Here is a 27,646-nt window from a genome sequence, read left to right on the forward strand (position 1 = left end):
AATGTACCAAATTATCCAGAAAGGATTTTGGAGCTGGTTCCTATTAGGTTACTTTTCATTATAATTTAATGTCATAAATAAAAGATAACGCTTTTCTGTTTGAGCTTCTAGGGCCTGAAATGGTTCTACCTTCTATAATTTTGCAAGCACATTTTAAAGTACTGTTATTCTAGCCACCTTCTTGCTAGACTTCAAAGTGAGAAGTATATGGTCCAGTCAAACCCTTCAGATCCCCCCATATTGTGCTAACACAAATGATTGGGGACTTAAATTAATTTTGACTAAAAAAAAGCATCTTCATCTACAATTGAAAAAACTACGTCAGATTAAGGGTTCTTTGATGTGATGTTTTGAAATAATTTAGGGAAAAATTATGAGGGAAGCAATTCATTGCTTTTTCCTTTCATGCTCTTTAGTTGTTGAGGATGGAGTTTAGAGACCCCTGAATCTGGACTGTGATATTCCCACAGTTAACTTCGCTGAGGAAAGGTTTGCTTATAGTAGATGTTAATAAAAAAAAGCATAAATCAGCACACCCTACCATGAAAACAGATTGAGAAAGTAAAAAACAGGCACATGTAGTGACCAGTTATAACCTATTTCTTACAAGCCTAAACCAGAGGTGCATCTTTTTAAATACAAGGTTTTTGAACACTTTACGGATGGTTATCTTGGTATGCTGAAAAGAAGCTGCATAGGCAAAAAATCATTTGTTCTTTAGTTCTTCCTGTCTCCTACCCAGGGCTTTTTTCTTTTTTTCTACTTGCTAAGAACAGGAAATTTCCAAAATAAAGATCTGATCAGTTCTCATTACTTCATTGAGCCTCATTCAGTTCCAACATAGGCCAAAAGCACATTTATGTTTGCTCAAATAAATTACACAGATTACCAAAATAGGTTGGTTTTGTATAGTTTTTAACTATCTTTCATCTTCCAGCCCTTGAGTTCTTCTCACTATTATGCCTATCTCTGAGAAGGTTGCTCTTTCAAAGTAAAAATAGGCAATACCTTTGAGACACTTTACATTACTCATTGACCTAGAAAAATCCCCTTCTAGTAGCTCAATGTTGCGTGGTCTAAAAAGCTTCTAGGCCAGCCATGCATGCTGAATGTGGCACAGGATATACTGATATTAATAGCACCTCAAGTCTGTATAGCATTTCAGAGTTAATACAGAGCTTTCACATACAATATTTTATCTGAGCCTCAACAATCCTGAGATTACTGTAAGCAAGGCTAGTCAGGGCTTCTAACTGGGTCCGCTGACAATTTGCATTTCCATCCCTTGAACAAGATCCCCGGTGATTCTTACGTATAACTTTCTGAGAACTTGTTAGAAATGCAAGGGTTTGAACCGAACAAACCAGTTCAAAGCTCTGAGGCTAGTATAAGCCCATTTTATAGATGAGAAAAGAGACTCTGAGAGTTAGGTGACTTGCCCAAACAAGGTCAGAGTTCAGTCTAGAACTCGAGATTACAGACTCTTCTGGGCCAACTCTAAGAGAGGGCTATCCAGAGAGTAACAGTATCTGACCTACTTCCCCTTCCCTGTCCTGTCCTCCCCTCCCCTCCCATCCCCTCTCTTCCCCTCCTCTCTCCTCCCTTTTTTCTGAAACATTTTAGGAAGGCTGACAATAGAGCAGTCATAGACACTGGGGAAGAAATGAAAACGTAATTTGTCAGGAGAACCCAAATCCCAGACTGGACAGCAAGCTAGGATGCATGCAGCACTAGGAGGGAGCTCTGATATCACCCCAAAATAGTGCTCAAGTCTTCCCAACTGGCTGGGCTGTGCTTATTCCCTGATGCTACCCTGGATTGCCTGAGGCAGTTTTGGGCTGGGGATTTGGGAACATCAGGCACGATTTACCATCTAAAGAATAAGATTTAGCATAGAAGTAAGAATTCCAAACCAATAGCCAGGGCTTTGAGGAAGATATCTAAGAGAAAGGAATGTAACTGTCATTTTTTAAAGTTGATATTTCTGTAGTGGGACTACATAAACAAGAGTGCAATGAATTAATGATTTTATAGCGAAATGACAGGAATGTTCTAAATAAAGTGTGGGAATACTTTTTCATGCAAGATGTAATTTCCTTTAATCCTTCGAACACAGTCTTGACGTAGGCATCATTATTCCCATTTCTCAGACGAGGAAACCCAGGTGTAGAGAGTTTGACTGAATGGCTCGAGGCCACACAGCTAATAAGTAGAAGCAGAATTTGAATCCAGGCTATGAATTTCATGTCCTTTTCAGTATACTGCACTACCCCCTAAATAGAGCTTACCTGTTCTCAGTTTTTATTTCCCAATATGTACTATCTCCATAGCTCATTATCCAAATTCCGTAACTATGAGCTTTTATTACCCACAGGAGAAATCTACTTATATGGCAGTGAACTGCTAATAAACAGGAAGTAAGCAAAACACTCTTCAGAATAGATGTTACAGTGCTCATGTGAGAAGATTCTCCTTGACGGTGATTATGTCTTTTATGTGTACTCTACTCTGTAATTATTTTGGAAGACTGCAGTGATAGGATACGGCAGGAACTTTCCCTCTGCTCTTCCAATGACCAACTCCTTTCCCACCTTCAGTTCTCAGTTTAAATGTCACATCCTGTGGGAGGCTTTCCCTGCTCACCCTTGCTCCCTGTTCTTTCCCTGTTCTCCATAGCACTTTTTAATCACAGTTAGTAATTATGGATTTATTTGTTTATTGTCTGTCTTCCCCATGGGACTGTAAACTCTTTACAGGCAGGAACCACAACTGTTTTATTCAGCAGTATTTCCCCATCACCTATAATGGTGCCTTGATTAGAACTATTGGGTTATAAGTAACAGAATCCAACCTGAGCTAGCATCACATTTTTATGGGCATTTGTTGTACAGATATTCCATGCTTTATGGAAATCCAGGCCCCAATTAGGGACTGGAATCAGGAAGCAGAAATCAGTCAGAAACACAGGCAGCAATCTCTCCATCTGCCTGTCATTTCAGACTTTTCTTTCTCTGCTGCTATGGCTGTGTAGGGGATGGAATGTGTGCACACCAGTGTTCTGAAGATTTACATCTCTTCTGCTCGTGATACAGCACAGATAGACAATGAACTTGCTCATTCCCCATTCTAAATTCCCTTGGGTGCTTCATAATTAGTCCACCTTGGGTCAGGTGGCCACTCTTGGTCCAACTGGGCAGTAGTGGGGTCACGTAATACAAAATCATGGCTGCTGAGGACCCACCCCATGGGGATGAGGTAAATCCCCAAAAAGGGATTTGGGAGCTAAGCAGATATCCTGAAGGGTATTTAGATCAATCTCATTTAATCTATTTTATGAGGCAGATATATGGTAATCTTATGAGACAGGCATAATTTCCTCATTTTATACATGAGTATAGTGAGGCTGTAAAGGTTAGGAAACATGCCTAAAGTCACATACCTACAAGTGGCAGAGCCAAGATATGAATCCAGAAATGCTTCAAACCCAAAGCCCACATTGTCCCCTTTATGCTGAATACTCGCCAGTGCTGGGGCAGCAGTAAAATGAAAATGTAGGGCAGCTCAGGACCAGGGAGTAAAAGGCATCAGGGTTATCCAGGGAGAAGACCAAAATGTAGAATCTGAGAGCCCAAAGTCATCCCCAGCAGTCCTAAGTATGGCATGAATATATACATATATAAAAATAACATAAATATTTATATATGTACTTATTTGTGTAGTATATAAACAACTGAAGAGATGGTTTGGCTTGAGAACTCTCAACCTAGCCAAAGGTAAGGCAAAGAAAAGTGAGTTGAGCCCATCAACCCTGGTTTCCTTTCCCCTTGGTTTTCCAATAAAACCTTCTTTGCAATAGCTTAAACTTCCTTCAGCTAAACTCTGAGGAAAAATCACTTCAGCAGATTGGGTATTTGCTCTTTTGTGCCATCACTATACTGTAGACAATCTTAACCTATAATTTGTTTTCTTGTGTATTTCCTGTTAGACCAGGAGCTCCTCAAGGGCAGAGAGTCTATTTATTGATCTTTATGTTCTCAGTACCTAGAACTATTCAGGAAGTGCCTTTCAAATGAATTAAAGAGTTGGTTTGCCACCAAGGTCCAGGGAGTTTCTCGCAGCAGCAGCTACTGCAGCTTGAACCTCTAGTAGACATCTAGTGTTGGCTACTCAGAACCGTCTTCTCTCTCTTCTTGAGGAAGTAGCTTTGCACTCCCACAGCCCTTTGCTTCCACCTGTACCTGCCATACTGGCTCTGATTGACCATGTGACTCAAGTGGAGCCAATCAGATTTCTTCCCTGGGATTTTTCCAAGTGCGTCTGGCGGGGAAAGTTATCGTTTCTTCTCCGGTTTGGAAGCTATTAAGATATGACCTCAGAGCTCTTGGCATCAAGTCCCCCATGTGGAGAAGGGCGACAGAATGAAACTCATACCCAGTGAAAAGCCAGGTGGCAAAAAGTCCTGACAAGCTGATTCCCCAGCCCTAGACCCTATGCCTCCAGGTTTCTACCTGTACAGGGAATTCTTTCTTTAACTCTATGAGTTCCCCAGTAGCTAGTTGGTATCTGTACTTGCAACCAAAAGTGTTCTGACTAATCCAGGACTCCAACCTACTATATAGCTCTAGGGGACGTCATTCATATTGTATTCTAGGTGAATGGCACCCCCTGAGTGCTGGAGTTATGCAACTGTGTATCCCTGAGCCTAGGGATGAACCCAGTAAGGAGCAAGACAAAAGAGGAAAGGGGATGGGGAGAGCAAGGGAGACAGAGATATGGAGAAAGTCAACAAAAGAGATAAGAGGGGAAAACCACTTTAGAGGAGTAAGAGTAAAGCTAGCTCACCAAAGATGTGGCTTACCTTCTCACTGGGGCCTTTCCCCTTAGTCCAGTGGCTCCTAATGACAACTCGTATTTCTGCAACAATTGATTTTCCCCAGTCTATAGTAAAAGTGATGTTAAAAGGACAACATGGTGATTATTAATAAAGCTTAATTTACTTAAAGGACAGCTCTTTATTCTGAGATAGTCCTTCTCTTTTTTATTTTTATTTATTCCTTTTTATGTAACAATGATACGAGTGAATGACAATTGCTAATTGTTATAGGTAAATGTTCCTTTTAACCACGTATAAAGTTTATAACACTAGGTCATTCCCCAGCCTCCACCAACGAAATGTTTTCTTTTAGGGTGTGTACGGGGCTGAATTTTACTGCCACGTGGCATCCAGGTGAGAAAGCCACCATCTGGTACCATTCTCTAAAACGTGCATTTTCATCTTTTCATACAAGAACAGCCCTTAGGTTCTCATCAACATCCTATTTATTATTAATGTAGCAAGGATGTTAGGTGAGCTTACTTACCTAGTCTCCTATTGTTAATTTAAGGCAGCAAAATTGAATATGGAGAGAGGCTGCTAGAGTCAAGAATATAGCAATATGAAATGTCAGCCAACCAAGAAGGAGGATTAGAAAGGTATTAATGGTAAAGTCTGGACCATTTAATTTAGGGGTAAATTAGTTGAACATCCTTCAGGTTAATAATTACAGCATAATATTATATTTGTATCTGTAACGATAACCCTAAGTCATCAACAAATACATTTTGCCAAGTATATATTATTTATGATAATAGGAAATTATATATCTTTAAAAAGATTCTCATAAGAATAGTTAAAATTTTTAAGTTTTTATTTAAGGATTTTTAATACATTGGAAAAGACTTTTATGTGAAAGTATTAATTCCTGGAGATAGCAGGTAACTGGGGTACTAAAGGGGAAATAGATTTATCGCAGTATCATCGATTTGGCAAACAGTTGTTAATGCTGGATTAAATGATGAATTTAGCTGATTACGTGATATGAAATTGTTTCTTTTAGATTTTTGCTCACTCATTTATACAATGAGTCAACTATTCCAGAACCTTTCTTGATGTGGCACCATAGTAGCCAGTCTCCAAATCTCTGGTACTTTCTTATTAGGTGGATTCTGTCATTTAGGTATTTTTCTATAATCTCTACTTTTCTTTCTTTTAACTCTATTTGCTTTTTAAAAATACAAAATTTCAAATTTACTATTTATAACACAATATATTGCTTAGAATGAAACAGTTACTTCCATACTAAGTAAATATCTACTCATTTGTTCAGTGTTTAGTTGGTGGTGCTCATTTTTATAGTTGCTGTTTAGTTACAGTTAAAAACTGGCCTCTGGTTACCCTGAGAATACGGAATCCTTAATAAATTAATCTTGGGAGCTTTTATTACGTGTTCTGGTTTTAGGGCTAATTTTTCCCCCATAAGCCCATTTATTTCTTTATCTTTTTAATAGACTTTTTTTTTAAAAAAAATTGTGCTTTAAGTGAAAGTTTACAGTTCAAGTCAGTTTCTCATACAAAAATTTATACACACACTGCTATGTGACCCTAGCTGCTCTTCCTGTAATGTGACAGCACACTCCTCCTTTCCACCCTGGATTTCCCGTGTCCATTCAACCAGCTCCTGTCCCCTTTTTGCCTTCTCATCTCACCTCCGGACAGGAGCTGCCCATTTAGTCTCATGTATCTACTTGAGCTAAAAAGCCCTCTCTTCAGGAGTATCATTTTATGTCCCATAGTCCAGTCTAATCTTTGTTTATAGACTTTTTTTAAAAAACAGTTTTAGATTTACAGAAAATTGTGGAGATAGCACAGAGAGATCTTATATCCCCATATCTGGTTTCCCTATTGTTAATATCTTTCATTAGCACAGTATATTAGTTATAATTAACAGTGTTGTTGTTATTGGGTGCCATCAAGTCGATTCCGACTCATAGTGATCCTATGTGATAGAGTAGAACTGCCCCATAGGATTTTCTAGGCTGTAATCTTTAAGGGAGCAGACTGCCAGGTCTTTCTCCCACAGAGCTGCTGGGTGGGTTTGAATTGCCGACCTTTGGGTTAGCAGCCAAGCGTTTCACCATTGTGTCACCAGAGCTACTTAATGAACCAATATTGATACATTATGAATAATTAAAGTCCATACTTTATTCAGAAAGTCCTTAGAATTTACCTAATGTCTTTTTTCTCTTCTAGGATCCCATCCAGGATACATTACATGTAGTGTAAATGTCTCCTTAAATTCCTCTTGGCTGTGACACTTTCTCAGACTTTCCTGGTTTTTGTTGATCTTAAGAGTTTTGGGGAGCCCTAGTGGTGTAGTGGTTAAGAGCTTGGCTGCTAAAAAGGTCGGCAGTTCAAATCCACCAGCCACTCCCTGGAAATGCCATGGAGCCGTTCTACTCTGCCCTGTAGGTTTGCCACGAGTCGGAACAGACTCGAGGGCACTAACAACAACAAGAGTTTTTGCATCAGAGTCGACTCGAGGGCAACAGGCCTGGTTTTTTCGGATTTGGCAGATATTTTGTAGGATACTCCTCTATTGGAATTGATTGTTTTTCTCATGATTAGACTTGGGTTACGGGTTTTTGAGGAAGATAACAGAGGTAAAGTGTCATTTTCATCACATCATATCAAGGGTGCATACTATCAACATGATTTATGGCTGTTGATGTTGATCTTGATCACCTGGCTGAGGAGGTAGTGTTTGTCAGGTTTCTCCACTGTAAAGTTATTCCTTTTATCCCCTTTCCATACTGTACTCTTTGGAAGGAAGTCACTGTGCATACCCCACATTCAAAGAGTAGGGATTTATGCTCCTTCTTCTTGAGGGTAAATTATTTGGAATATGTCTACAAGGGAGATTTGTCTGTTCTCTCTCATTTATTTATTCAGTCATTTATATGTATCAGTGTGGACTCAGGGATATTTATTTTATATTTTGGGTTATGTAATCCAATACTTTACTTATTTTGTTGCTCAAATCGTGTCAGCTTCAGTCATTGTAAGCTTTCAGTTGGCTCCTGTGTTCCTTTGACATGTCCCAACATGGTGGGAATTTTTAGGGGGCTAAAGGATGCTTGCTTACTTTCTCTCACTATACGATGCTCCAGGTTCAACTTGTATGTTTACTGCCCCAGTTCTATAACCAGTCATTTCTCTAAGGTATAGGGCTAAATTTTGAAATTTGATTTTATCTCTTAACTAAAGGCCTTAACGAAGAATGGCCAAGTCACCTAGGAAACATTCACTAGTGTATACATGTACAACCATCACCACACACAAATTGGATGGCAGGTTAGAAAGGGTGTGACAATATACATCAACCACAACACTGTTGGTGTTTTTGCTTCGCTTAGAGATTCAGACAGCCTGTAATCTTCGTTTCTCCTTAAACATTGCTACAAGCTGTATAACAGACAGGTTAATTGCAGATGAGAGAATACACACCCAAACATTTCAGCTCCAAAGCATCAGTAGTATTATGTGAGGAAGAGACTCTGATGATACAGATATTGCATTTCAAACCAATGTCTGCACATCCCAGGGTACACAGCTGCTGGCCAAGAACAGGCAAAATCAAAGGAGTATCTTCGTAGATTGGCAAATGCCTTTAATATTTGGAGGAGGGGTTGAAACCATTTGCTACTAAGCTAATGGGAAAATATTCTATTTTAAAATTAAAACTAAGTTTGATGTATGAAAAATTTACTCAACTTGAAAATAAATGAAACATACAAATAACTTTGTATTGGTAGGACTGGCTTTAAGCTACATCTCCATATTTGGAGGGTCCTCTGTCACCACTGGTAATTTGATGGAAAGTTTAAGAAATGCTGATATGGTTTCCTAATTGAAACTGGAGTAATAGTAAATTAGCCCTAAAAAAACCAAAACCAAACCCATTGCCATGGAGTTGATTCTGACTCATAATGACCCTATAGGACAGAGTTCTACTCTTAACCACTGCACTGCCAGGGCTCCAAATTAGCACTAATTGGTGAATAGTTCTTTAGCCAACAGTAATAAATGGCTTAATTGTTTTGTTTCTTTTGGGAAGGTAATCATTCCTGAATAAAATTGACCCCTAGGAGAAGTGTATATAGCTCCGGTCCATCCTTTCTCATTCCATCCCAAAGAAGAAATGCTAGTCTGGATCAGTCACATTCAAGAACTAAGAGTCTTTTGATGTTTCATTGCTTTAGATTTCTCTCGCATTCCAGGCTATGAAGCTGGAAAGTAAAGGGAGCCGATTGCTGCTTCAGTTGAGGGAGCTGCCCAGCCTTAGGGAGGTCTAGTTTTTGGACTGTCCCGTTATCCTGGACCTGTCAGAAGGACAGGTACTGTTTTCATTGAGGAGCTCCTCTGCCCTGAGAAGACCTAGGATGGGCAGTCTGGATCATCTCTGCTCTAAATATTAGAAAACGTATTTTCTTTTCTTACTTCTGTTTATTGGTTGGTTTTCTCTTCCTGGAACGTGTCTTTCCCTCTAAATAAGATGCATAGGGCCAAGCTGTGTGTGGGCTTAGAAAAAAACAGCATAGGAAGCTTCTTGGCTTCTTTTGTTCTTTTTAGACCTGACTCTATTTACTGCAAAAGATGTCCTTCACATGGTTTAATCCAATTTTAAGAGGTTGCATTGGACATTGGGGCAAATGCCTCATAGTAATAAAAAGCAGTTCTTACTTAGCCTTGAACCAATGAGGAATGTGTTGGCAATGTCTTGTGAAGGTTGAAAAATTTGGATTTTGGGTCCCTTTTTCAGTGCCAGCTAGTTTGAATACCAAACTAGACATGATTATACTACTCAAATATTTTGTGTGGCAACATTATTATAAACTGTCGAAGAAATATATATTATTCGAATGTTTTACACTTTGGGAAATTGCTATTTTTCCCTAAGTGAACATCAGTGACTAAACATATTTTGGGAGCATCTACCATATGAGGATTTTTAAATAATGGGGCAAATGAAATATGTGAAACTTACTTGTATTAATTTAAACATTATATCTTTATCAGATGTTCTCATTTTAATTTATTCTCCGAAGTTAACTTTGGTTGACAAATGAAATACTAGTGAGATAGTCAATTTAGAACAAAAAAGTAACTGAGAAGCAAACATTTTGACCAGTAAAGACAGGAAAGTATGAACAAGAAATTTTCCACTCCTTGTAGAAGAATGTTAAAGACTTCTGGTTTAAGGATGAAATAGAAAATAGCATGAAAGACTTCCTAGGAGCTATTGGCAGGATAGTGAGAATTATGCATTGTTAAAATATTCATTAATTAAATGGGTTTCAGGTTTACATTGAAAGAATGTAATGAAGACAGATAAATTTATCATAATAAAAGCACATCAAGGTCAAAGGGTGTAGAGAGAATGTTATGACACAAAACCCAGGAAGTTAGTGCCATGGAGCAATCTCTTGCTCTTCTCTTTCAATAAAAGTGTCACATTTTAGTTAATTATAGAATATGGATCTTCTGCTTTAGCTATTCTAATGTGATGTATAAAGTTCATTTGCAGCCTGAAATACAAGGAGTTAAATGGCATATCTGTTCTGTGAAATCTTAACAGAGAACCTCTTAACTTACAAGTTGGTTTTCAGGAAGATATTGTTAAGATCATTTTCAAGTACATCCTTTAGTAATTGCCCTCATAAAATATATTCGCCTGTCTACTTTCTCCATCTCCTCTTATTAACTGCCATGTCTTAAACCACCAGCTGCCACTGACTTGATTCCAACTCATGGCAACCCCATGTGTGTCAGAGCAGAACTGTGCTCCATAGCGTTTTCAATGGCTGACTTTTCGGAAGTAGATCACCAAGCTTTTCTCCTGCCTCTGGGTTAGCAGCCATGCACATTAACCAGGCAGGGGCTCCAAGTCTTAGTAACATTTTATTTATTTGGCCAATTCATTTACATTATCAGTCAACCAAATATAAAAGACAATGTTACTGATTAAGCCAAGGGTTTTAAACTGGCGACTGCAGGGACAATTCAACCTATACACATATTTGATGTGATCCATCAGTATTAAAAAAATCTGGAAATATCACTTAAATATTTGGGCTTCTGGGTTCCTTTTAGGAGTACTGGTGGCACAGTGGTTAAGCGCTTGGCTACTAACTGAAAGGTCGGTGGTTTGAACCCACCAGCTGCTCCACCAGAGAAAGATGTGGTGGTCTGCTTCCATAAAGATTTATAGCCTTAGAAACTCTATGGGATAGTTCTACTCTGTCCTATGGGTCACTATGAGTCATAATCAACCTGAGGGCAATAGGTTTTGTTTGGTTTGGGTTCCTTTTGAAAAATCGGATCTTTCGACACTGGACCTGAATTTCATTGGGTAGAATTTGTTGGAGCAAAATTGTAGAAATTCCCTCTAAGTAATCCCCACCACTTTCTGTTGTTTGCACCCAGCCAATTTCACTCATTAAATACTTACCTGGCCCCTGTTGGGCATGTGAATACGTGACCCCTAGATTAAACTGGTGTGGGTGGTGGTGGTGGTATGTGTGTGTGTTTATGAAGTATTCAACCATGATGGTTTGACAAACCCATGTTATCATGTCTCAACCCATGTGTGATGGTTAATTTTATGTCTCAACTTGGCTAGGCTATGGTGCCCAGTCACTTGATCAAACAGTACTCTAGATATTGTTATGAAGTATTTACATGCGATTAAATCAGTTGACCTTAAGTAAAAGATTACTTTCCATAATGTGAATGGGCCTCATCCAGTTGAAGGCCTTAAGAGCAAAAGGGGGAGTTTGCTGAGGAAGTATTCTGCCTCCAGAATACAAACAGACATCTTGCCAGAATTCCCTGTCCCCCCTACCACTTGACCTATGGATTGTAAGACAAAAGACTGTGTTTCCAGCCTGTCTCCTGACCTAGATTTTGGATTTGCCAGTCTTCACAATCCCATGGGCCAATTCCTCAAAATAAACCTCTCTATCTTATTGATTCTGTTTCCCTAGAGAACCCTAAGATACCATGTGAATTAAGAGATTATGATTTGTGTTAATTCATTCCTTCAACATTAACTGATGGTCTATCAAATGGTAAAATATTTATAAATAACAGAATAGATTCTTAATTATGAATATGATTGGAAAATTTCTTATAGCCTGAGGGCTGCATACTGATCCCACGAGACCCTTACCCCTACTCGTTTCCTCCCTTTTGAATTTTTTTCTCCCCAAATTTATGACAGAAACGTCATAATCTATTTTTTTAAAAGAAGATTTATTTTGGATTAAGCGATTTCATGATGCAACATGGTTTTAAACAAAAATAGAGATCAGTATGAAAATAAAACAAATTGTACACATTAAAATATCTTTCCCTCAAAGCATTTTGGAATCATAAAAAATACAACATAAGAGTCAGGGGTTCAGATGAGGATAAGAATACAGACTTCCCAGGAAGCAAACAACTAGTGCACATTTCAGAGTCCCAGGCTCCATGTAATACTACCCACGAACCATTTCTAGGATATCAATAATCTGTTCTATTTGCTTTGGAAAAAAAAAAAGAAATTTAAATATAAGGTGAAATGAGAACTGTATAATCTTCATGCTAATAGAAAATATCTCCCATTAGTATTCTCTATTAAAATTCACACTGAATAAATATGAAGCTTAAATCAACTAAATAAAGATAGAAACATTGCTATTTAACAGTGATACTTTGTACAGTGGACACAATGGTTGGGGTTGGTGGAGAGAAATGAAAAGGTTTAAAAAAGTACACCACCTATGCTCTAGTTAAATCTTAGAAATAAATGTTTTGTACAGCGCCTTAATATTAAAAAGGGTTGTTATAAAATTAGATTAACACTTTTGTAAGAGGTGACAGATGCATGTATTTTTATTCATTTATTTTGGAATGCCTGCATCCCTATTGTAAGAACATGTTATCTTATGCAGTTTCCAACATATTAACAGCCCCAAGTTTTACTTATGATACCATATAAAGAAAAATAAGTTGTAATTACATATTTTAGAGCATTAGGGTTTTAAAAGAACACTTGGTTCTGTGTGTTTCCTGGTTAGTCCTTGCAAGGTATTTCTTGAATGTTATCCATCCTTTTTTTACAGAAGGTGATACATAACCATAAATTTACTGAGAGCTCCTTACCTGCATCAATAATAACTTATCCAGTTTGAATCATACAACATACCTATCAACACTCCTCAGGGTTGTAATATCTTAAAAGCAAGGTGGGTAGAAAGATATCAACCGCCCAAGGCCACTAGACATAAAAATCACATATAAAAATTTAATTCTCCTGTGTTCCCCAGAAACCATACAACTAGGGCCAACCTATTCTGTTGAATTTTTCAATCATGAAAGCCAAATAAACTACTTTACAGATAAAATCAAAGCAAATGTATTTTCAGTCTTGATTAACTTCCGAAATTGGAAACACTGATTAGGTCTCCATTTGCAATTCAATAACCTAAGTTTTGCTTTGTAGGTTAATAGAGAACATTTAAGCCCCCATTAGAAACCATGGAAATGTGTCAAAGAAGGTGTGCTAAAAACAAATTAAGCATAATAAATATGTCAAGCACCACCATTTCTTTTAATATACAAGACTCAATAATAGTAACAATAATTCTTAATCTAAAAAAGATCCACAACATAATTTAATGCTAAACTGTTGAATGTCTAGGTTAAGCTATGGTTAGCTGTAATACTTTCGGGGTAAATTCTGTTTTGCAGTACAGAAAATGCTAATCAACCTACTGAAGTTATAAAATGAGGGCATTTTCCCACCACGTATATTATCAAGCAATGCCCTCCTCAGGCAGCACAACATTTTTTTTCTCCAACTCAGAAACCAAGTATTTCTACCCCCAGCAGCACTCCTTAAAGTGATCCTTTCACCCTTGTTTTAATCTTCCCTCTCTCCCGTCCTGCTTCAACTATCCCTTTTACAGCCTTGGAAACCCTATGGAGCAGTTCTACTCTGCCCTATAGGGTTGCTATGAGTTGGAACTGACTTGATGGCAATGGGTTTGGTTTTTTGGTTTTGTTCCTCTGGGCCCTGAGTTACTATGATATGGGCAGCACACACACTCATTATATCCTTTGTGCCAGCTCCTTGGAATGCAGCTACCACTCCCAAATCTTAACAGTTGGTCAATAATTAGCATTACATTCTCGGGGGTGGCACAACTGCTGGGTTCCTCTTCTCCACTTTTTATTACCTTTCTAGTGGACAACGGTTGGCACTAAGCCACAATTCAGAAGGCTTTAATGTCTCTGGCATTCCTTTGCTTCCATACTAGGAGGCAAACATATTTATCTGGAAAACACAACTGAACTAGAAAGGGGGTAGTTGGAAAATTAGACTCATTAAAAATGATACAGAAGTAAGCTGGTTAAGTGCTGGACTGTTGTCACTCATCAACTAGATCAGAAAGGAGATGAGACAGCAGGAGGGCCTGAAACTCAGACTCCATTTGGAGACGAAGCCACCTTCTTCATATGCACATTTTTATCACGGAGGGTTACAGGTACCTTTTAATGATGTCAAAGCATCATTTCACCTGCCCCTGGAATTTCCTGAGTAGGAATGACTTGGACAGACTTTTAGACTCTTCATTAAAAGATGTCTGCTTTGTTAGAAGTGGTCAAGTCATAAAATTTGTGCAGAGAGATAGAAAAAATGGTTTGGATGACTGTGAGGAGGACAGGGAGGGAGAGAAAAAAAGAACCACCAGTAGTTCCTTCATCCACATCACTGGATACTTGGCTATCAGGGCTTTCTAGATCATCCTCAGTTAAAAAATTTTTTTAAAAAAATAACGTTTCTGCTAAAGTGCTTTTTTTTTCCATTATCTTCCTTCCAATTAATATTTGAAAAAAACTAAAGTACTATATAAATCTACCAAAAGCAACCAAATTTTACAATTCTGTTTTTAACTTCTTATAATAAGCAGTAAAATTGAAATAGTAAGTCTATGGGAACTTTTTCTACGAATCTACTAATTTCTTCATGGATTTTTTAGACGATGTCACATTTTAAGTTTATTTGTTTAAAATAAGAGTTTGACTAGGCAAAGCATCTTGCAAAACTCACTGAAAGTGGAATATGCTGGTAGAAACATTGGTCTCCACATCCTGAGATGAAACAGAATTGTGACTATAACATACTGAAACTGATCCCACAAGCCCTCCATGAAAATCAGCCTCAACCCAGATGGGACTTGATGCCTTCTACCCCACAAAGAATGTGAGGATCAAAAGAGATGAAGTATGTGAAAGTACTTTGAAGCTCTAAAGCACTATACAAATGTATTTTACTAGTGCTGTTATTCATTTGAATGCGTTTTTAACATTTCTGATTGTTATACAGGCGAAACAGATTTTATTTATTTCTTACAGAATTTCCATTGAATTATAAATACAACATATGCTAGAAAATTGTGACGGCACTTTTTGACCAAGGCCCATCCATTCATTTTGTGCACAAGAAAAATGTTTTAATCCCAGAGGTGCAGTTGGGCTCAGGAATTGGGGTTTTTCACACTGAAAACAGAAAAGTACATTGTAGTACAGACAAAGGGAACAGAAGGGACAATATAGGACTTTTCTTTGATAATTTGGACATCCTGGAGTTGCTCCTTCACTGTTCAGCTTCCCATCTGCAGGCTTTCAACTTTCATGTGTAAATGCACCCTGGTCTTCAACACTGGACCAGTGTTGACACATTATTACACACCATTAGTTACTAACAGAAACAGCATTTATGTGATTTTTTTTTTTAACCACACTGTCTCTCGTCTAGGAAGCCTTCATTGAATCTCCCAGATGGAAAAAGCCACTTTTTCCTTATTCCTTAATTGTAGAACTTACCAAATTTTATTAAAAATACTTTTTTTGAACCCTAGTGGTGTCTACTGTAGCTTCTCAAGGGTAGATTTTTGCATTTTGTATCTCCATCATCAACCATAATGACTGGTACAGAGAAAATGCCAATAGTGAGCGTGCCTCTTCCCTCATATAAGAGATGCTCTGAATACATATTTGATGTGTTGTGACTGTCTTTTATAGTAAAAGAAGCATTACTTATGAATTTTTTAAAGAAAACAAGACCATAAAGCCAAATTATTAAGGTTCACAGTCCAGAAGAAAATATTTATGGATATTCATCTTTGTAGAGTAAATTAAAGTCTAATTTATTCTGTGGAAATGTTATTTAATATTTTTATATAGTTATTATTGGCTGCTTTTTGTTTTACTAATGAAGAATAACAGATAAGTTTATTACGGTGTTCTGTTACACTAATTGAATCTTCAATAATTCCCAATTTTGAGAATAGTATCAACTAGATGACTAAACTAAGAAGGGCCACACCAGTTAAAGAAAACTGTTATTTGAGAAGTTGATACCTTAACAAAGAAATATACTTGTTAGAAATAATTAAAGAGACACATTTTATTTTGCATCTCTTTTACCTAATAATATAGAACATAGTAACAAAGTATCACACAGCAAAATGAAAGCTAACATGGTCTAGGAATGTATTTTTGAAAGCTACACAACCTTCTATTTCAGCTGCTTAGAGAATGCCAGCCCTAAACATCTTATATACCATCAAAAACGTGTGTGTGTTTTTTAAAGTATGTTATACTATTTTCCTTATAATGAAAAAATACAAACAAGTAAAAATAGTTTGCAAAATTAAATATATACTTATATTCGTGATCAATAAATACAAACTTACATTCCAGTTAAAATTTTTTTGTCTTCCCTTTTTTTTGGTCCAATTATGGTACACAGGCCTTCCTTTCTTACTTCCAAGTTTCTGTATCCTCTTTTTTCGAGACCATTTTCCCACACTGCAGTACCTGCCTTTAATGCAGGAATGTAACACGAGTGGTATCCGTCTTGAGGCTCACATGGTAAACACAGCTTAGCCAACTGGAGAGCCATCAGTTCTTACAAACCACCTATGCAAATCATGCATATGACCTCTATAAGATGTTAAGACTGCCAACATACCATAATAGGAATTCCATGGCTACTTACAGACATAATTCTCAAATAAATGTTCAGACAATGCCTGTAAAACCATAGGCTGATGAACCAAACATTAATACAATATTTTTATTACCCAAAATTTAACCTCACTCTATTGAACATCTGATGCATTCCGGCCTTAAGTCAAGAAATGAACAATGATATGGAGTAAACCCAGAAGCAATTAAGATGAAGGACACCCCCTGGTAAAATTAAGCAGAAATAAAATTAGTAATGCCATGCAGTTTCTGAGATACCATAGAAAATTGTTTCTCAATACTGATAAGAAAATTATGCATCAGTGAAAATGCAAGCTTAGAAATATAGTACTGAGAGTTTCAATTTGTAATGTCTTTACTGATGAGGAAAAATGGAATTCTTATTACTAAAGAGAGCTGATGTCTTCAGTGTTGCTGATGGCTCTCTAACTGAGTTCTGTGTTTAATGATGCTGTACAAATAAAAAGCAGTGGGGGAAATACGAAATATCGGTATTAAATGCCATCCTGTAAAGTATTTGATGGATGGAAGAGAGTCTAATGCATTTTAAATAAATGCATATTATACTATCACATATAGTGAGTCTTAAAAAAAATTATTACTTGTATGCACAGTCCTTGTAGTGGTAGACATGGCACTGTGAAAGACGTCTGATTTAGAAGCTATTTTCTATTATGTTTGTCAAGTGATGAAGTTGCTGTTAGTCACATTGTAATGTCCTTTCAACTTTGGTACATTCAGTGCAAAATATTTTGGGGAAATTTTTTTTTTTACCTTTACAAAAATAAAAGGTCATTTCTTTTTTCCTTGAGAGTGCTTAAAAGGATATACACTAGCATGATGCCCAAGTAAGCATGGAACATGAAAATGGAACAGGTGATACATACAGTATGACAGTATAGGTTCTTATATATATCTTAAAGAACATAAATATAATGAAGCTATAAAAAATAAACAACTCACTGTGTACTTTTTCCTGATATGTTGTGATTGTTAGTTATTTAAAACAGTTTTCATGCATTATAAAGCATAGACTCTGTCATTAGTAATTCATTGTATAACAGTTTGTCTTTAGCCATAATTACACACATACCACTTGCATATCAATTGTCACAGACTACCTTATTGCAAATCTTTAAAGTTACCTCATGTTGACCTGGTTTCATTTTCACTTGTTTCCCATGAAAGCTGAAACCTATGGTGCACGCCATGCAGGCACTCATAAGCAAGAAATGAATATTCTCTTATAATTTAGGGTTTAAATGAATGTATTTTCAGGAAATATATTTGTTTTATTATATTATTTAACTTGCACTAATTTGGAGATTGGGCCAAGTACTGTCAGTTTGGCTTGAACCATGTTCAAGGGTAAGTTTCAAGATTCTCCTGAGTCCTGAAAAATTACCATGGAGCTGATCATGTACAGGTTCCTCTTTGTCTTGGAATATAACAAATGGAAAAAGTTTGGCAGTCAAGAATTGCTGACTGAAAGACTGTTGAGTTGTTCTCTGGGTATCAAGCTCATCCAAATTCCTCTAAGAGGACTCAAAACCACTATCCTGTCCTCAAAAGTGACAAAGCACGTGTTTCTGGAAAATAACAGCAGTCTGTTTTAATATAATCTTGAAACTTTCAATGGTCAGTCATTCTTTCAGAGGGCAGCTTCTGAAACTGCTGTCCACGAACAGCTGAGTATCGTGCTTCCAGGTCACTCAAGTCCAAAGGTACTTGTCTCTTCAACTGCTGTTAAGAGTTTTTCATAAAGCATGGAGAAGGACGGGTATGGGGGCAGATCCAGACGGTTAAAACAAGTATGAGCCCTGTAAACAGAAGAAGCATCACAGGGTTTAGAACGCTTAGAGTGAAATGAGAATGTTTGTCTTCTGTGTGAGAGCATGTGTGCTTGCCTTCATATTCACACTGATTTGTTGCCAATTTTCACGCTGCTTTTGGAAAACCTTTAAAAACATTTTGACTTAAGTTCAGAATTAAATTTCTCTATGGGATATTTAAAAAATAATTTCTTTACATTTTTGAAACCATTAAAAATCCATATTACATACATATTACTGTTGGTTTAATTGTCTATGAGTTATAAAGACAAGGTTTTTTTTGTTTGTTTCTCTTCTGGTGTTAGAAATTTGTTTTTAAGACATGAATATCAAGCGTCGCAATGTAACTCATTTTCAGAGTTGGCATTTGTCTGGATATCTCTCAGATCACCTGTGGTTTTGTACTTTTTCATTTAATTGGGCAGAAAAGACCACCAAGTACCTCTGAAGAGCTGCCTCGTGGCTTAAGCGTCTTGGGAAATTCCCTGGTCTTCTCTGTTAAAGTCAGTTAACCATTGTTACGTCTTTGAATCCTGTGTTATAATCTTTTTCTCCCAATTCATAATGCAAAGTAATGGCCATTTAAATAATTATATTATGTATTCTCTTTTAGAAATATCTTCCCTTTTGCCAAGACAGGAAAAAAATATGTTTTCCTGTTATTTGCACCTGAATCACAATAAAAATAGACAAGTTTCCAAATAGTACATCTTATCAGGAAGCAAATCTGCACTTTTGACATGGAGTAGGAAGCACTCTATTCTGAATGTACAACAGCTCGTCTGTGGCAGCTAAACCATTTTTCACTTCAAAAAATGCTCCTGGATTAACATAAAATTGCAGGAGCAATGATTATTTGCAGGCTATTTCTACAAAGTCATGTGTTTAAATTTTTATTCTTATAAATCACTTGTGAAATAAAATTATATACCTAGAGGCAGTGCAGTGTAGTGGAAAGACCACAAGTTTGAACTTGGACAGACCTGGGTTTGAATTCCAGTTCTACTAACCAGCCGTGTGATTTGGGATGAATTATTAAGAATCTGAGTCTCAATATTCTCATCTGTAAAATGGGAATAAAGTAACTTGTCTCAGAAAGATGTGAGGATTAAACGAAATAAAAGAAACATTTCAGTACCATCAAAAAGACTTACTCTACTTGCCTTTAATAAGTTGCCAAAAGATGATAATGCAAAGCAGGAATATAGTCACACAACTTATAGAAACAGGAACACGGAGGGGCTCTGTTATATTATTATAAGAGTACATGTTTTAGGAGATATAGTACTGATTCAGAGTTTACTATTCCTGTTATTACAAACTCCGGGGTATATTAGGGAAATCATCTAATTAATCTTTGCTTCCAAATACTGTAAAAAAAAAAACAAAACATTTCAGAATTGTATTTAATATAATTCTTATTATGCCCTCCTTATAATGGAACTCAAACTTGGGTTTCAAGGAAAAAGTTTTACTTTTTAAAAAATTCAACTTGCATAGGAAGAGAGTCCCTGGTATAAAATCTATCTTGTGTGAGACACTGTAATAAAAATATTAGATGAAGATTTTATCTGTGTTCTAGGGGAAGGGGAGGAAGAAGCAGAGAAGTGAAATATGTTTTGAATATAATTAATGTGCCAGACACTGTGTGTTAGACATATAGCATTCATTATCTCATTAGACTATAAGAGGGTACCTCATTATTATGTATTTTTACATTTTCATTTCTTTGGTTACCACTAAGGTTGAGCATCTTTCCCCAAGTCTGCTTGCTTATTATATTTCTTGTTTTGTGAACTACCTATTCATCTTCGTCTGTTTACTTTTTAAAGCTTTGGGGTTTCTTATTGATTTGTATACATGCTATAGACTGTTTTCTTATTTCCTGCTGATCTCTTCCAGCCTATTTACTTTTTTATTTAGTTATTCATGTCATTCATACAGCACTGCTAATCTGGTTTTCTTTTTCTGACATACTATCTTTCTCTCTTTACTGTGTTGCTATGATAAGAAACAAGTTGAAAGGGTGACCTCCATTGTTTTTCATAATAAAAGATTTTTGTTATTTTTATTTTGGTAGAACTAGTGGTGTCAAAGAATGTGATAGGTTAACTTTTGGGACAACTCTTCTTAAAAAGTAACTCGATTTATATAGTTGTGTGAGTCAGAATTGACTCGACAGCAGTGGGTTTGGTTTTTTTAACCTTGAAAATATATATATAATGGAATCATACTGAGTGAATTAGGAAAGCTCACTAATGAAAGGAATTCAAGCTGACTCTTTCTCTAGGCGAGCAATATCACCACTACCAGTTGCCATTGAGTTGATCTGACTCATGGCAGCCCCATGTATGTCAGAGTAGAACTGTGCTCCATAGGGTTTTCAAACACTAATTTTTTGGAAGTAGATTGCCAGGTCTTTCTTCTGAGGAGCCTCTGGGTGGACTTGAACTTCCAACCTTCAGTTAGCATCCAAGTGTGTTAACCATTTGCACCACTCAGGGACTCTAAACCAGTTGCAGTCAAGTTGACTCTGACTGATGGTGACACCACATGTATCAGAGTAGAACTGTGCTCTATAGCGTTTTCAAAGGCTGATTTTTGGAAGTAGATTGACAGGTTTTTCTTCCGAGGAGCCTCTGGGTGGACTTGAACTTCCCCAACCTTTAGGTTAGCAGTTGAGAGCATTAACTGTTTGTACCACCCAGGGACAGGCAAGCAATAGGCCCTAATGGTTTATTTGCTTAGGACAGGACATGACTGTAGTTGTCATGTATCTATCACAACCTAGCATCTTGATAAACAAATACTTTCCCCTTAACAGATGGTTAATTTTAGCTAATTAAGAATTTAAAAAAAGACCACATGCACAGGAATAAGGATTCATAAATAGTAATGTTTGAAGCCCTCAGTTAACTTCTTGCACATACTGAGATTGAGTGCTGACTTTTAATTTGTTGTGGTCCGGTGGTGGGCAGAATTCTAAAATGTCCTTCAATGACCCCCACCTTTGTATAATCTCCTCCCCTTGAGTGTGAGTGAGACCTATAACCTGCTTGTAACCAACAGAATATGGCAAAGTTGAATGAATGTTGCAGAAATCTCTATTCAGCTGACATTAAGTTAATCAAAAGGGAGATTATCCTGGGTGGGCCTCACTTAATCAAGTGAGACCTTTAAAAGAGCATCTAGAGGTCAGAGACTCAGAGTGGCAAAGATACATTCTCCCTCTGCTGCTGGCTTTGAAGAAGTAAACTCTCGTGGATTCTATAGATGCAAGGAGTGATTTCTGTCAACAACCTCAGGGAGCTCGGAAGCAGATCCTCCCCTAGTCAAGCCTCCAGATATGAGAACGCAGTCTGGCTGACACCTTGATGTTAAGCCTTGTAAGACTTCGAGCAGAAGACCCACCTGCTCCTTGCCTGGGCTTCTGTGAGATAATCCATGTAAACTGCTAAATTTGTGGTAATCTGTTATGCAGTAATAGAGACCTAGTACGGTTTCAAAATAGTGAAACAGTCTCAGAAAAGGAGACAAGTTTGATGGTAAGTGTAATATAGTAGCAGCACCTATCAAGGCTAGGTGGTGGGGCAAAGCTGGAAGTAAACCGTGGTCGTCCCATTCTCCCAGGCTGCTGACCAGAGAAACAAGAACTCTACACGTCTCTTTGCAGATACTGCAACAGCTTATCCAGTAAATCCACAAGTCCAGGGACTCTTTTCCCTAAAAATGCAGTTCTCAACACAGCACAGGAAAAGCTGGGCAAACTTTTTTGATCTTCTTCAGTTATAAGACGTAATCACCATTACTGATCCATAATCTCAGGCTATCACGGCTTCTAAATTACATCTGGTTACGTAATATATGGTTAACATAACAGAACTTTCCTTCTGAATAAACTGAACAGCTCCTCTGGAAAATGTTTCATGAGGTTGGAGAAAGCATATAATTGTGGAGGTTGGAAACTGTGCAGGAAGATTAAATGGTTTTCCCAAGGTCAAAGCTGAGTCAGTGGCCAAACCAAGAATAGGATCTCGATCTTGGGTCTCCTAGGGAAAGTCCAGCGTTAAACCGAAAGCAAGGAGGCAAACACTCATTTGCTCTATTCTTTGACTTCTGGAAGCCTGAGTACTAATTTTATTCCACTTCTGACTGTGAAGTGCTAGTCCTCAACATCCGACCAGATTACATAAATTTTGAGGACAAGGATGAACAAGATAGAGCTTCAAATATTTTTTGAATGAACAACTCTATCACAATATGCATTAGCTCTGGGGAGAATGATCCAGATTGGGTCAGTCCAGAAAACCCTGGGAGATACCAGGGGATTTTTAGATGATCAAACTACCTAGTTCAAGCACAGTCTTACCAGAAAGCAGGGATACTCAAAGGGATTCTTTAGGGTGCATGGAAATTACCCAAGGAGCTTTTTACAATGGGGATTCTTAGCTGTATCTCCAGAGATTCTAATTCAGGGTCTGGGGTAGGCCTGGGGATCTGCAATTAACAATCACTACAGGTGACTCCGATGCAGGTGGTCTCCACCAGAGGAAAGACATCAAGTGGATTAGAAATTAGATATCTACACTGGATGTCTGCACCAGTGTTTCGTGTATTTGCAAAAATTTCAGAACTCCTCATAAACAAGACAGTATTGCTAATAAGGAAATTGAGGAACAGTGAGGTTAAATAAATTGCCCAATATTTACCATCAACTTGCTGTATGAGCCAAGAACAGGGGGAAAAAGCAAAGCAAAACAAAACACAGTCTTCTGAGGCTTTTCACACTCCCTCCCCCACCCCATTCCATGTCCTAAGAAAACTCTAGCAGAAAATAACAGGAGGGCCCTTGGACTTTGTTGATATTGGCAGCAAATGCACATCCAGCTATTCAGTCTCAATAAAGGAACATTTTCCAAATCTTTCAAAGGCAGCCACACTAAAGCTATAATGAGTTTACCTCATTTAAATCTGTGCAGCCAGAACCATTCAAGGAGGACAGGCCTGAACCTATCTTTGGGAAATCATGCTGGCATCAATATAAAGAAGGCTTAAAAACCCTCCAGACATCTGGTCTGATTTAATAATGTCTTGGTGCTTCCTGGATTCTTCAAATGTTAATCAAGAGGTCACATGCTTACTGTCTCTTCTTTGATCTAGACAAGCCAATCATCCAAATTCAGAGAGCCCAAAGTATCACAATTTTATCTAAGTTTTCATACATCAATTAACTGACAAATTTGTGTGTAAATGTACTTATTTATTCATTTATTCCCCATCTTCCCAGAAGTGCTTTTAGGTAACTTGTAAGGACCCCAAAAATAAGACAAGAAATTACAATCAGGATAAAAAAGAGAGAGAGAGAAGGAGAAAACCAAGAGCCTCAGTCATTTTATCTAGTAGATATAGTCCTAGAAATGTCTTTGAATGTAATAAAATCATTTTTTATTTGCCTTACAATTAAAGTGTCTTATTGATAACTGTCTTATTTTCAATTGGCAGCGGTGCCTAACCCTTAGGATTTCATTCTTCTTATTCTGATGCCTATTTCTCTATCAAGTAATTAACAAATCAAAACCAAATACTTAAAAGCACTCCAAAGAAGTCCTAAGGAATCTTGGAATATATCAGTTTTAATGTCAAAACTGGAAATGTTGAGTATTTGTGACCTAATTTACCTGCCATGCCCTGATTTTACATATCTGAAAGTGTGTCCACATACATCGCCCCGCCCCATCCCCAGGCTATCAGGTGTGCCTGCAGTTCTAGTACATAGTTCTCCACACCGGAGGCAAGAGTGGGGTTGACCTGTAGCTGGACTGTGAAGTAGGCCTTTCTTTTGGGTGTCTACATGGGTTCTGGTGTTTTCCTCTAGCGTCTTCCCACCTCTTCTGGTTCTCCAAACCAAACCAAACCAGTTACCGTAGATTTCGCCTTAAGGCAACCCTAAGTGTGTCAGAGTAGAAATGTGCTCCGTATGACCTTTTATTTTTTCTGGTCTTCTCTATCCCCCATCTTTATTACAAGCTTCTTTCCAGTCACCAAACCAGAAACTTGGGAGTGCTCCTGGGTTCCCCTCTTCCCTTCACTCCTGAGATTTTTTTTTAAATAATATTTTATGATCCATAGGGTTTTCAATGGCTGACTTTCCTAAAGTAGATCACCAGGCCTTTCTTCCGAAGTGTCTCAGGGTGGACTTGAACTACCAACCTTTTGGTTAGCAGCTGAGCATGTTAACGATTTGCACTTCCTAGGGACTCCTCTAGCTCTCCAAACCAAAAAAACCAAATCCGTTGTCGTCAAGTCGGTTTCGACTCATAGCAACCCTACAGGACAGAGTAGAACTGCCCCACAGGGTTTCCAAGGAGCAGCAGGTGGATTTGAACTGCTGACCTTTTGGTTAGCAGCCGTAGCTCTTAACTACTATGCCACCTGGGGCCCCCTAATTCAAAGTCCAACAAGTGTTCAGGCAGCACCTGGGCCCTTTCATCTATAAATCCTTTTATTATTTTCTCCCTTGCAGATCCTACATTTTGAAAGCTTGTTGTTCTCATACAAACTGCCTTGAAGAATTAAAGTTAATTTTCCAATTTGTATTACATTCCGTTTATTCCCTCATTCACTGAATACTCACTTACTGAACACATACTGAGGGCCAGGCATTGAGCTGTTCCCTGATATGTGATAATGAAAAGTACCATCTCTGCTCTCAAGGAGCTTACACTCTTGACAGCAAAATATAAAGGCAAAAGGGCCCTCAAAGGCTGTGCACCTTGTGCTCTATATGAGAGGATCTAGCTGGGGTAGTGGGCGCTGAAATCCAGCCACCTTTGGATCTGCTAGCCAAATCATGAGCCCTAGCTCAGGACTGCATTTTCCCAGAAGACTAGGAGACACCTTTGCCTAATTAATCCGAAAGATACTTATGGGCTTCTAGTGGCCCTGCCCGCAATTATAATACAATGAGTTACCAGTCTCCTTTGTAGAATCAGGGAAGGTTTTATAGAGGACGCCATTGGTGCTAAGGCTTAAAGCCCATATAGGCGTGTGGGGCTTTTCTGGATCAACAAAGAGAAGGATGTTCCCAGCAGATGGCCCAGAAGTGTGAGAAAGCACTGCATCACCAGGAAACCTGAGAAGTACAAGCACCTGAGAGACAGGAGCCAAGGCTGGACCAGCGGCTGGAGAGGAGGCAGGCCAACATCAGGAAGCAATGTGTGTTCCATGCAAAGACCTTTCCCATTTATTCCAAGGATGAAATGGGGCTAGTGATGGTGTGGAGAATGGGATGACAGTGGTGCCATTAAACATGGCAGGGAATATAGAAAATGGGTAGGGGACAGAGGATGAATTCAGAGCTTGTAATCAGCATGAGAACAACCCAAGTTTTCAATCACACAGTAGTGATAAAATTCAGTTAAAGCAATCCAGTGATTGTTCTGCTAGCCTGGGCAGCTTCATTAACACAAAAACAAAGGTATAATTTCTGTTAGGATTTGTAAAATTTTCACAATTTCTCTGAGATCTCCATTATTACCTTCTTAGACCATGAGTTTTAGAGCGGGAATTCCTGCTAAGACTCAGACATAAATATTTGTGTAACCTATAGTGGCACAGCACAATCCCTGACCCTCTGCAGGTGTTCCATAAATGAGAATCAATGAAAAGGAATTCTATGGTACTTACTATCACGACTACTCGTTTATCCTATGACATTTGGTGGCCAATGACGTTGGTTATTTTTTCATGTAAATGTCCATTACTTCCCTCCCTGTGTTTTGAGGTCCACATAGACAAAGACCAATTTACATCTCCCACAAGGTTTTGCACATAGCAAATGCATGATGAGTAGCTATAGGATGATCAGAGGAATTAGATCAACTAATTAGTGTCCTATTCCAAAGTCTTACTAGGTCACCTTGTTTAAAATGCACCTGGCTCTATAAACACAGTGTGAACTGTTCCCATAGTGGCAATTCCTGCATCAGAGGATAACCAGCAGAAGAAACTCTTCAAATTATACATTGTAAGCAGGCAACTGCTTCACCTATGGATGGCCCTGGTGAGAAATGAAGGGTACATACTTCTTACATATAAAAATTTAAACCCAATAAAAGAAAACCCAGTTACAGGCTGAGAACTCTTGGAAATCCAAATGAAATATAAATATTTTTGGGTAAATGCAGCATATCTCTTGTATACCTAAAACTTGTGAAATACCATGCTAGCTCAGAAGGCTAAATATTAGAAATAATAGTAATAATGGCTAAATTTATTGAATGGTGTGTTAGGCCTCATTTTCAGCACTTTGCATGTGTTATATCATCTAATACTCAAAACAATGTTGCAATATAGTTACTAGTATTTATCCCCATTTTTCAGATGAGGATACAGAGATACAAAAGTGATTCCGAAACATCCTGTCTGGAGTGGTCCAGAGTCATCCCTCAAGTTCAATCATTTGCTAAAAGAAATCATTGAGTACTTACTATGTGCCAGGTACTGGATTTGCTCTTGGTGCAACAAAGTCAAACATGGTCCCTGCTCTCACAGGATTATATACTATAGGAGATGGGTAATCAACAAGTAAACCAATAAATAAACACAATGATCAAATTGAGGTAAGTCCTGGGAAGGAAATAACAAGTGACAGAGTGACAGGCACAGTGGGGACAGGAGCCTGGCACGGTCTTTCTGAGATCTCGCCTGAGCTGAGTCCCAGAAGATGAGAAGGAGCCAGCCAAGTGAAGAACCAGGAGAAAAGTGTTCTCAACAGCAAGCGCCACAGTCTTGAGGCAGAATTGAGTTTGGCATTTTTGAGGAACCGTTGGAAGGCTGGTGGCTGGAGCTACTACTGGAGGACAGTGTATGTGCTGAGGTTGCAGGGATAAGCCAG

At 38.0% G+C, this 27,646-nt stretch overlaps 1 protein-coding gene across 1 annotated transcript in view; it reads right to left on the reverse strand.

The window, feature by feature from the left end:
- Positions 1 to 16,571: 16,571 nt before the first annotated feature.
- Positions 16,572 to 27,646, reverse strand: part of HECW2 (HECT, C2 and WW domain containing E3 ubiquitin protein ligase 2) — a 438,203-nt gene continuing 427,128 nt past the window's right edge. The window contains exon 31 of the mRNA XM_004378178.2: positions 16,572 to 18,738. Coding sequence (XP_004378235.1) covers positions 18,627 to 18,738 — 112 coding nt within the window. The 3' untranslated portion in view covers positions 16,572 to 18,626. The remainder of the gene's footprint in view (positions 18,739 to 27,646) is intronic.

The sequence above is a fragment of the Trichechus manatus genome, unplaced genomic scaffold (genome assembly GCF_000243295.1).
Source record: "Trichechus manatus latirostris isolate Lorelei unplaced genomic scaffold, TriManLat1.0 scaffold00056, whole genome shotgun sequence".
NCBI classification, from domain to species: Eukaryota; Metazoa; Chordata; class Mammalia; order Sirenia; family Trichechidae; genus Trichechus; species Trichechus manatus.